This window comes from Octopus bimaculoides, chromosome 3 (assembly GCF_001194135.2).
Source record: "Octopus bimaculoides isolate UCB-OBI-ISO-001 chromosome 3, ASM119413v2, whole genome shotgun sequence".
Taxonomy (NCBI): Eukaryota; Metazoa; Mollusca; class Cephalopoda; order Octopoda; family Octopodidae; genus Octopus; species Octopus bimaculoides.
The window spans coordinates 32,981,518-32,994,215 of NC_068983.1; the positions used below are offsets into that span (position 1 = coordinate 32,981,518).

Below are 12,698 nucleotides of genomic sequence, written 5' to 3' on the forward strand. Positions count from 1 at the left end.
GGCCAGGTTTATGCTATTTATTATTGATGTTGTTTTATTGTCTATTTTGATTTTTGGGAGATATAATCTGTGGTCCATTCTAAGATCTGTGGTTTTCAGTTCTTCGGTTATTTTCATTTTCATAGTATCGTAATTATTAGGTTTCCCTTCGTTATTTCCAGGCTTTATATTTGTTTTGCCTTCCTTTTCATTCATATGTTTGTCTGTGGTGTTCTGGATTGGTGCTTTTTGTACACTATTATTATTATTATTATTATTATTATTATTATTATTATTATTATTATTATTATTATTATTCAGTAGTTTTATTTTTATAACGTGCTTTCACTTTCACTACCGAGCGCAGTTCTGTGTGCCTTGGGGATGTGCTAGTGCTGTGGTTTGTTGTGATGCTCTTATGGTTACTGTATTGAGAGTGTTTTACGTAGGATGTGTGCAGTCCCTGCTAGTGCTATTTTCTGTATGCTATATATATATTTGTTAGTCCTGGTGTGTTTGTTCTGTATTTGTCCGAATATTTTTTTTTATCATACCATGGAGTTGTTTCTGTTTTAGACTTCACATTTGAGTTACCTCTATTTCCAGGTCTTTGTATTTTGAAAGTTTCTCCATTTCTTTTGGTGAAACTTTGTTGTGGCGAGCTGGCAAAATCGTTAGCACGCTGGACGAAATGCCTATCGGTATTTCGCCCGTTGCTGCATTCTGAGTTAAATTCAGCCGAGGTCGACTTTGCCTTTCATCCTTTGAGGGCCGATATATTAAATACCAGTTGAACACTGGGGTGTCGATGTAATCGACACATCCCCTCCTACAAAATTGCTGGCCTTGTGGCAAAATTTGAAACAATTATTATTATTATTATTATTTTATTAAAATCGCTTTTTACATCTTATAGGTGGAAGTGGAGAAGAATAACAGCGAAATACAGAGAGTATTAATATGAGACGAGTGCACATAGTAGGCTTCGTCATAGGCAATGTGTAAAATCTCTTCGAATGAGTAACACTTAAACGTCGCTCATGATTATAATTTTCTATTTCCATTTATCAGCAACATAGTATATTAAATCGATGAAGGTACCATCGTAGAAAATAAGTTACTTGTCATAAAATATAAAGAATCATGCACAAATGATTACAGATTGGTAATCTACTTCAAATTTCTCTTCCGTAAACTTTCAAGTACTTTCGAAAGGAATTTTCAGTTTGTAAATTACTGTTATAAGTGTCTTTTCGTACACGTATCTAGATATTTATATCTGAATGAAATTGTACGGTGATAAGTTTTTCAGTGGAGTAGATTGCAAAATTGCTATTATGTTGATAAATTTTAGAAAAATAACATATATTTATTGCAAATATGCAAACGAGTATTTTCATTCAATTGGTGTGGTGGACACAAAGTGTGTAAGAATTCTTGGCACAGATACCTTGGTCCTGCGGACTTTGGCGTCACTGGAACGACGCTAACTTATTCGGTATCAGACATTGTAATGTTCCTCTCGTTTTCCGGACTTTTCATCCTTCCTCTACCTACTCCCTCTCTTTCTCTCACTGTTTATATGAGCATAATTCCCTTTGTGTATGAGGAGAGCTAAAGTGTTTATGTCAATCGTGTCTCTCAATCTTTCTGTCTATACATGTATATTTCAGCGCGCGTGCGCGTGTGTTTATCCTCACTGCCAAAAAGTACTGCCACTAAAACAGGCTGAATGTTCAGTCGTCAGCTGTGCCAAATCATCAGCGTCCAATAGCCGCGCCCAATCGTTTCACTTCAGCGCGTAGAACAGCAAGAATCCAAGCAAAAACTTATCTGTTCATTCTGAATACGTTCCAGCAAATTCGAAAGTCAATATCTGATCGTTGCTATTTTCGTCGTCAGAGAACATATCCCTTTAGACGGACTGTGTTCATAACTTATGCAAATCACCGGTGTAAGGGGACTGTAATAGCAAACGGTTTCCAAGTTTTTTTTGCTTGTTTTTACCTTATTCTGTGTTTTCTCAGTCGAAGTTGCCTCGTGGTGCCGATGAGTCTAACAATAGTACAAGCTTTTGTTTATAGAAATCAGCAAGTAAATTATTTGCTGATGCATGCAGATGTCTGTCAAACAGACACTATCCCTTAAAGTCCACGCAAAACAGCGAGAACCACAACAATCGTGTATCTTTTCATTCTCAATAGTTTCTGGCACATTCGAACGTAAACCTTTTTGATTAAGGAGACACTCAATAAAGTCGAAAGATTGTGGTATCCTGAAGTGTCATTACACACGTGAATTGCATGTTATGAAAACACATAGCCTAAAGGGAGGAGATTTACTCAGATAACAAAATACAAGAACGACCAGATATCTACGGTGGAATCTTTTATGACGTACATTTTAGGTAATAAAGAATTTTCTTTAGAAAATTAGTATTCAATTCAACATTGATTACAAATAAGGAAATTGTATTATCTTCAGGGAGTCAAATAAACAAATCATTTTTCACTTGCACTTATGCAGCTGTTAGATTGATGGATTAGAAGCAAGGAACACAGTACCTGGGAAATACATAGTTTTATATAAATGTTTCTACCAATAACCACAAGGCCTGAAATTTCTGGAGAGGAGTAAGTCAATTACATCGACCCCAGTGCTCGACTGATGCTTATTGACCCCGAAACGATGAAAGGCAAAGTCGATCTCAGTGGAATTTGAACTCAATGTGAAGACGGACGAAATGCCGCTAAGCATTAATGCGTGCTTAAGATTCTGCCAGCTCGTCGTTTTAACACAGTTTTATATACTGCCATATTGCCTTCTATTTCTATAACATTGCAAGTCGAAGATGGATCTTTTAAATTACAGCACTGAATAATCGGTGTTAATTATTTCCAGTCGATTTGATATCAGTAAAGAAGCCAATGATAACAGTTCCATCCAAAGCTATGTTGACTAACTGCATGTTTCTCGCTTAATTATAGCCCTGAAAGTAGCTCTTAGTGGCCTGGTCATTTAAATGAAAATGGTTAATCCATTGACGAATGCATCGTTGGTTTGATTAGCCGAGTACAAAATACTGTCATAGATCTACAAAAGTAAATGGGAAGCAACTTTAGAGTCCATTTAGTCATACAGTACTATCATTAATAAGGTCTTCTCACATCCGGATGCTTTGCGTTAACGGGAATTCTGTACTCATCAACGCAAGAATAAATAGATAAGAAACCTCAACCTACTTCTGACCAGGTATCTCTGATACATGATTGGTCTGGAAAGCTATGATTTTGTGATTTGGCACGACAAAACCTATATTTTTACTCTTCATTATTAATCTTTCGTATTTTTCATTTCTCCCGTCTTTGTATGTCTTCATTTTATCCTACTTTTTTGTTTCCATTGAACCTTCAACTTAAAGTGAATTATTTTTCTTAAAACCTACCTGATATGATTCTTGTGTGCTAAATAATCATGGCTTTAAATTTTAGCACAAAGTCAGCTGTTTAGTGGGAGAGGTTACTTGATTACTTCAACCCATGTATACGAATGGTACTTCAAATTATCGATCCTGAAAGAGTAAAAGACAGAGTTAAACTCGGCAGGATTAGAATAAAGAACATAAACGTAGGACGTCGCTAATGATTCTGCCAGCTCGCTGCGTTATGTACAATATAATTATAATAACATACTTATAAATGTTATTACAATACTCCGTAAGACTTATTGAAACTCTTGTTGGAATGAATATTTTGAAATATCACTCATATGTTTATTTTTCTCTTATTCTTTCAAATACACACGCACAGAATCCCTCATTCTCTGTCTCTCTCTGTCTCTCTCTGTCTCTCTCTGTCTCTCTCTGTCTCTCTCTGTCTCTCTCTGTCTCTCTCTCTCTCTTTCTCTCTCTCTCTCACGGACACACGCATATGTCTGTATGTATATTTTGAAACAGATTCATAGCAATTATATTCTTCACTATTAGGAACATTATTAAGAACATCATGCAGTGGTATAAGCAGTACTCTACTGGACAAAATACCTTTTGTCCAATATATTTACTATTAGTGCAACGTCCTATGTTACCAAACGTAATAGACTTAACCAATTATCATGGTCATAATTATTTTCCTCATATCTTGCAGAATGAACCTTCGCGTGTGAGCGTTCTTCAAATGGTCAAAATTGCGACTGATATTGCCAAGGGATGTCAATATTTAGAAGAACAACATTTTATACACAGGTAAGAATGAATTTTGTGTAGAATGTTCATAATGAATATAATGATATAAAATATTAATGGCGCAGATGTCATAAAATTAAAATGCAAGTGAGCCAAGCCTGCGATGCTGCTTCAATTCTTAACATGAGCAATGTCCCTCCATCTACAATAGTATATCCTGGTAAAGCATTGAAGACGCAACTGGTATTTTCCTCTCACCTGAAATACGGAACTTTTGTAGCTACCTAGTCACAAAAAAGCCAATATACTGTCGATGATATTAATACAAAATATAATTTCCTCGTGTATAAATCATCCTCAATGCATTAAGTGAGCGTCACTTATTCCTTGAGCAAACATTTACTACCATCACTAATGCATTAAACGAAGGCATGCGGGTCTCACAAGCATTAATGATGGTTATTACACCAATTATTAATGTTCTATTAACTCTGCAATCCCAGTGTTTTGATGTCGCATTCTCAGTCAACTTTCCATGAACAAACTTGCATAGTATCTTTTTTTATTTAGATTGTATTGGAGAAAGTTTACTGCTAAAATTGTGGAGGTTGGCATGGCAAACTTCCTCCAATGAGCACAACATTTCTTGATCGTCTCCTTAAGTCAGAGGTAATGAGCAATCCAGTAGAGTATTGGGGATTAACAACTGTACTGTTGTTGTTTGTCTCTACATAATTTTTTTTATTTGGACTGAATGGAATGGACAGCGCTTAGCGGATGTTATTCAATAATGTTATACACGTATCTGGTTGTTTCATTGTGATTGCAGTAGTAGTAAGCATGTGAATCGGAAGCTAACTATTTCATGAAGTTAAAAACATCACGAAGCTAACTATATCATGAAGATATTTTATTTTGAGTATATTAGTTTCGCTATAGAGTAAGATTGGAGTCTAATGGTTTACTTTAGTATGGTTAGTTGGGTATTATTGTGGGATAAATTGGAAGCCGTATTAATATTGGTATATTCCAGTAATTCTTGATCTTTCTGGCTTCAAAACATACTGGTCCAGTGAGTATAATTTTACTGTGTTACTTAACATAGAGAGTAATACAAACAGCAAAGAATTTAGAAAAATCATAAGAAACTACCGCTTTATTTACTCTTTTTAATAAATTCTGTTTGACTATAACGAAATTATAAATAATCCGTGGCGTAACTAGATGCACTTTATGTACCACCAGTATACCGGGGTGCACCATTATAATTTATGATCCAATATATTATTTGTACTCTATATATTTATATATGTGTACATACCTATGTATAGTATTTGAGTACGTGTATACAAATATATGTACGGACACACACACACACACACACACGTACATATATATATATTATCCCTTAGTTGTATTGGGTATAATATAAATGATATAGATGCATTTATAATAGGTTATACTTTTTATTTCGTTCCATTGTTTAACAGTCAACTATCTTAACCAATAATATAAATGCTGTATCTATAATTTCTTACGTCTTCGTTTCATAGTTAAATTTATACATGTAAATCGCAGCTGAATGATATAGTTTGAGGAGACCGAAATATTATGTAAACTGGTATAAGTATGGTAATAAGCTCGTATAAGTAATGCGAACTTCATCTTGTGACATTATTTTATAGTTATACACAACACATTTCTTCGATGAAATATATAGAAGATAAAACCAACTTAGAATTTCATTAATATTACACCAATATTTATTTACTTCCCTTTGACATTGTCATGAATGCTTTCCTATTTTATGAAGCATGATCTCGAGGTTATATTTCTCTGGACAACCTGAAGGTTTATGAGTACTAATGTCCTGCAAACTTTAATCTTGCTAACACCTGCCACGTCTAGATTAATCTTGGGTCATTCAAAAGAGAACATAGATTCCAGAATAAACTTGATTATCTAGACACACAAATTTACGCAAGCCAGCTAACAGCATGGTTTAAGCTGAAAGTAGAGCGAGCGGGCAACAGGGACTTAATAAAAGCCTCGATATGCCGGAACAACCGTATAAAAAATTGGGTCCCCTCTGAGCAAGTCAACTGTTTCATAATCACAAGAAGGCATCTGATTTTTTGTTTTTAATTAGATACACATATTAACTGATTCTGATAAGAAACCAATTCTTCTTTGAATTGTGAGTCTTTCAGCAGCACTACTGTTTTCTTGCATCTGTTACTTGTTTCAGTCATTGAACAGCGGTCATGCTCGTGCACTCTCTCTCTCTCTCTCCCTCTCTCTCTCTCCCTCTCTCTCTCTCTCTCTCTCTCTCTCTCTCTCTCTCTCTCTCTCTCTCTCTCTCTCTCTCTCTTGAAGACTTTATTAGAGCGAATCGCCACAGTACTTATTTAAACTTGGTATATTCTATCGGTCTCTTTTGCCGACCCGCTAGATTAAGGGGATGCCAAAAAACATTAACACTGGTTGTTAGGTAGTGATAGGGAAACAAACACAAAGATGCACATACATAGTTATTTTTACAGTGAGCTTCCTTACGTTTACTGGATAGCAAATTAACTCACAAGGCATTGGTGAGCTATAATAGAATACACTTGCTCAAAGTGGCACGCAGAGGAACAGAACTCGGTATGTTTACAATTGTTTCTTTTCATAACATCATCCGTCCACTCTCGAAAGTATTGACGGAACTTCAGATAAATGAAGGAAAATCTATTTTGGTGGTGTTTTGTTTTGTCGAGCTTCTTCCTGCTATATCTTTCGGCCTGTGCAAATTTTGCTCATTTTCCAAGCTTTTTCTATTCGCTACATATAATTTAAGTTCCAATTCCAACTCATCCATCTCAGTACCTGAAGTGATGCCGAAATTTGGAACTGGTGCTGTGTTCGAGAGGGATTTCCAGTAAAAGATTGGTGTTTACTCTCTCTGGGTGCAACTATGATTTCTGATTTTGCTCAATGATCTGCTGGCAACGGTTCAAAGCAGGCTGCTCGGTGGCAGTACTAATGTTCTTGCTTCAACTCACATTTGCGCTTGTTACTGTAGTTAGTTCTATCGATAGATATCTTTTAAATAACTTTCATTCCCACAGACGGAATATCTGAAAGTCTTTGCTTTCCACTACCAATTCTGAATTCTTCGTTCATAAGCTTGTATTCTTCTAGAAACACATTATTCCAAAATAAATATTCACATCAAGCTTGTTACAAAATCGTTTATGAAAGTCATTACATATCATGGATTCACTTGTGCTCTTATTATAATTGCTATGACATTTATACTACTAGTATTTCTAATAACAACGGCATTAGTGTAGTGTCGTTTTTATTCGACTATTCTTGTGAATGGAATAAAACATCTATTGACCTAAAAAAAAACCTTCCACGCTTTATGTGTGGGCTTAAATTCTTTAATAATATTACCAAAGTTTCTTCATAAATTTGTTTTACATTCACATTCCTTGAGAGAGATGCAATCAAATCTTTTTTTTTTTCTATTCCTACTCCTTCATACGAATTTCCATTCCGTTTTCTCGCGGAGGATACAACGAAATCTTATTTTATGTTTCTTATTTCTCCCCTTAACTTATTTCATAAAAATATTTCTTTCACTCCGCTGACCACTTTTTCCATGACTCGATTAAGTATCAAATATATGCATACGTCTTACGCAAATACACACACATATGCATAATATATATATATATATATATATATATATATATGTAAATATGTTTGTATGTATTGTCACATATTTTTTGTTTTTGCTGCCGGCTTTAACGCTATCACATTATAGTTAACGTTTTTGTTTCTCTATCATCACTGTTTCATATTATTAGTTGTATTGTTTTTGTTAGAATTATTACCGTTGCTTGGGCAAATTGTTCACAATGCACCAAGGGATGTTATTTCCTTTCCTCTTCTCTCGTCAGAAAGATGTTGACTACCTAACTTATAGAAATTATATCCCGCTATTGCCTGTGCAGCTACATCAGAAATTATTTTTGCCTCGAAGGTAAATTAGATATAGAAACAACAAAATGTCTTCCCCTAAACGACGAAGAAGCATAAACAAGCTGTATTTTTCTGTCTTCAAAAAGAAATAAGATTAAGGCTAATATTCTAACTTACTTTAGAGAAAACTAGTATGATTACAAGTCAAAATAGTTCTCCAAGACACGATAATGTAGTAATAATAACAATAATAATATTAACAACAACAACAACAACAATAATAATAATAATAATAATAATAATATGGTGAATTGGAGGACGGACCTGACAGCATACGGAAGAAGTTTATGGACAGTAGAAATTAGGAGGGGCATCTTCCAAAGGGACTGCCTGTCCCCACTGATCTTTGTACTGTGCTTGATACCACTAACACTGATTCTGAGGAAAGCAAAAGCTGAGTATGTATTCAAAAGCTGCTAACAAAATGTCAACCATTAGTTATTCATGGACGACCTCAAACTTTATGGTAAAGATGAAGCCCAAGTCAGTTCCCTCGTTGATTCGGTGTATACCTTCAATGCTGATATAATAATAATAATAATAATAATAATAATAATAATAATAATAATAATAATAATAATAATAACAATAATCCTTTCTATTTTAGGCATTAGGCCTGAAATTCTGCGGCAGGGGAATAGTTTATTACAACAATCCCAGTCTTCAATTAGTGATTATTTTATCGACTCCGAGAACTCAGAATGTAAAGACCAACGAAATGCTGCAAACCACTTTGCTCGGCGTGCTAACGATTCTGTCAGCTTGCCACCTTGGATATTATTATTTCAAATACCATCGAGGTGAACCTTGCTTTCATTCCTGCAAGATCGATAAACTAAAGTACCAGTCATACAATGCACCTGTTGTCTTCCCCAAAAATTGCTAGCCTTATGTCAAACTTCAAAACAATTTCTATTTATTCGTTTTTGATGATGTTTTTCCAAGCAATAACTATTTGGTGCCTCTACTGTAGAACCTATCGTTCATTTCTGCTGATTGTAGGTTTGGGTTACGAAAGTTAGTTTATCGGGTGGTGTCCAACTTTTCTTTGTGTTTCAACCAGAAAGTACAGCACTCTTAAGTTAAAGAGCTGGCAATAATAGTTAGTCATGGCTACACATCTTTTTCAGTACCAGAAATAGGCTCTTTTCACTGCCTCGAACGATCTGCGAGAAACCCTTTTCTTTTTCCTTCTTTCTAATCCCAGCTGCTGAGCGTTTTCTCCTCTCTATAATAAAGTGAATAAATGGAGTTAGATTCACATAAGTCTGTTGCCTTTTCCCTATCACCGGCTTCAAAATATCAACCCGTCTCAATATTGGTTCAGTGCAGTTTTGTATTCTGCCTTGTATGTGCAGGAAAGTGTCTGTTCCTATCCGTAACCGGCACAGTGGATCCATTCTCATTACCCAATCTACTCTCTTGATCTTATCAAAGATTGTTTGATATAGTGACCCAATTTGAAAGTACTAACCAATGCAAAATATTTTTGCAAATATATCATTTAAGTCAATTGTTATGTCATTTGGAAAACAAGAACTTAATTATCTGTATCGACAATACAAGCTCAACTAATGGCAACAAAGATTTTTGGAACCTCTGTACAAAACGATATATTCTTAGGTGTTACACTCAATGAACCTATTTGCCATATTCACGTGTTATTGACCCGAGCTTTTTACCTGTATTCATGTGTCTCACTTTCAAAAATAGCTTCATTCAATAAAGTACCAATCATTTGAACTACGCTGTATATTCATGATGAAGTTGTAGAGGACACACTCTTTGCAGGCGACTTTGTCTATTTTTACAGGTTTTCTGTCTATAAAGAGCAGCACACAAACAAATGGCTCAGAAGAGTTAATACTTTTATGAGACTGGGGTAATTTATCACATAAACAAAAAAATATATAATTATAGACTTTTGGTCATGCGCCTGTGTCAGAAACTATCAAAGGAAATGGATTGGTAGAATCCTTAGATCAATTGAAAATTTGAAATTTTAATATTTGATGTTTGAATATAAAATTAGTTTCCTTACATATTTAATAAAACAATGAAACTTGCGAACGAAATGTTTATTGACGACTTTATATTCAATAGAATATTTTAAAATAAATTTCACATTTAACTTGTTTATAAACCGATATAAATTTCACATTTAATTTGCGTATAAACTGACAAACTCGTTTTGTTATTAATGTACGTATCATTTTTTAATAATTTTTTTAATGGAGGGGATGCAAAATCGCAAAAAGTAGAACATTTTAAGCCAAAATTTCATGACAATTTAAAAGAAAAAGTTTAGATGGCAGTAACTCAGCACATGTCTAATATACATAAACTTTTCTCACTTAATGAAATCTAAGTTCAAATCCGTCGTAAGTCAGCTTTACCTGTCAGCCTTCTGTGTATAATATGGTACCAGTCATGTATTAGGATCGATATAATTGAATAATCCCAACCCATAAACTTTTGGCCGTGTGCCCATGTCAGAAACTATCAAAGGAAATGACTTAGCAGAGTCCTTAAAACATTCCTCCTTTTAAATTTTCATTTATGAGTGAATTCATTTAGCATAAAATATCGAGTAACTCACACTTTATCATTTAAAACATAGATAGTGTTGTCAACGTACACTATGTCTGATCTCAAAAGTATGATTACCACAGTTACATTTTTAATCACAAATATCCTCTATCAGAACTGACCCGCGACTAAATAACAACGACAATCATGGTCATCGATAAAAAAATCAAATTTACTTTATCCAGTCTCAACGATAACATTCTTTATCAACGATGCAAATTTGTGGCAATGGACAATAAGTGAATGCAAAAGAAGGGCTTATGCTAAGGATTCAAAGCCTGCTCTTTATAATAGGAATGCGCTGCTGTTGATTTAATTGAATTCTATACAGTTTCTAAAGAGTTAAATAAGTTCAATTGTTTTGTGATGTGAAGAATATAGCGACTAGGGCACTTGCTGTTCTGAATGTAAGGAAGTAAGTGTATTGGTGCTTCAGCTGTAAGCTGGTGGAAGCAAAACAACGGGGAAAACATTATCTTTACGTTTATCTGTATATTTAAATTTACCAGGACTGGCGTTATCCTTATTCGATTATACTAAACGTCTACAAAAGAAAAAAGAAATAATTATTCTATAGGTTTATTATTTTTACATTTCATGTCATTGGTTTCATTGATGGGATTCCGGTGATACTGGGGATTCGTCTTCATCAGTTTTAGTCGATTATAACGAACTAAGTATTTTGCCTGGTATATATTTCATTGACTTAGGATGGGGACACAAGATGAACACAACAAAACGTAACAGGCCACTGAAACAGATCGAAATATCACGAAGTATTTTCGGAGGACACATCAATTGCCTTCCATTCCACACGGGCATGCATACAGATCGGCACCTTTCACGGGATTCCTCACAGATTCCGTCTACCAAGTGACACTGAAAACTAATAAGCTTATTAGACTCGAGGATACACACCCACATTCTCTCCTAGTAACTTCGAATCTCTTAGTTGCAGATATACCTGCTTAATTGCACAGCAATTTCGATCAATATCTAATTTATCTTTTGCTGTTTTTATATTTTAGAAAATTTCACTTCATTCAATAAAGATATCGCAAATATTTATCTATTTGCTTTCTAATCAGATAATTATCTTAAATAAACAGTTTTCGCATAAATATATTTCAAATAATATTGAAACGCCTCGTGACTACATTTGTCTTATATTTCACTTTATTGTGAAACCATTTATTTCTTTTATCTAATTATCTCACTTCCTTCTTTCACGTCTGTACTCTAGGCGTAAAAAGCCGGGAACTAACGGCACCTACTTGCATGAAAATTTTCACACATACCCAGAAAGAGTAGCGTCACTTCCCATCTGAAGAAATTTGCCGATGCGGCATAAGTTTTGGAGGAAAAAAAAACGGATACTTTTTTTAACACATCTCGAATATGTTAAATTATGGTGGATAAGCACCCTATAATATATGTAGTGTATATGAGTTTAATTATTAGCATATACTTAATATCCAATATATCGTTATATTACAATATTTATGAGCAGAATAGGTTGATATATGCATATATGTATGTATGTAAAGGTATATATATATATATATATATATATATATATATATACACGTGTGTATGAGTGTGTGTATACACAAATAGTTTGGCTAAAGCGATTGTTCATAATAGCTTATTTGTGAAATGCAAAAATTTCACGAATGATTCATGATTTAGTTCTGCTTTGCATACACTTTAATTAGATTACATCTATTATCATTTAGGTCCACGTAACCATGCGGTTCAGCGAAAGAGAAAGGAATAGAATAACTACCAAGCTGAACAAAGAAAATAAGAACTGTGGTTTGATTCGTTCAATTAAAATTCTTCAAAAGTGGTGCCCCAGCAGCCATATTTCAGCAATTAGGCCGTGGTCATGCTGGGCACCACCTTGAAGAATTTT

General features: G+C 34.4%; 1 protein-coding gene across 1 annotated transcript in view; it reads left to right on the forward strand.

Moving 5' to 3' along the window:
- Positions 1-4,450, forward strand: part of LOC106872480 (ALK tyrosine kinase receptor) — a 75,332-nt gene extending 70,882 nt beyond the window's left edge. The window contains exons 9-11 of the mRNA XM_014919493.2: positions 2,007-2,073; positions 4,125-4,222; positions 4,288-4,450. Coding sequence (XP_014774979.2) covers positions 2,007-2,073; positions 4,125-4,222; positions 4,288-4,450 — 328 coding nt within the window. The remainder of the gene's footprint in view (positions 1-2,006; positions 2,074-4,124; positions 4,223-4,287) is intronic.
- The last annotated feature ends 8,248 nt before the right edge of the window (positions 4,451-12,698 follow it).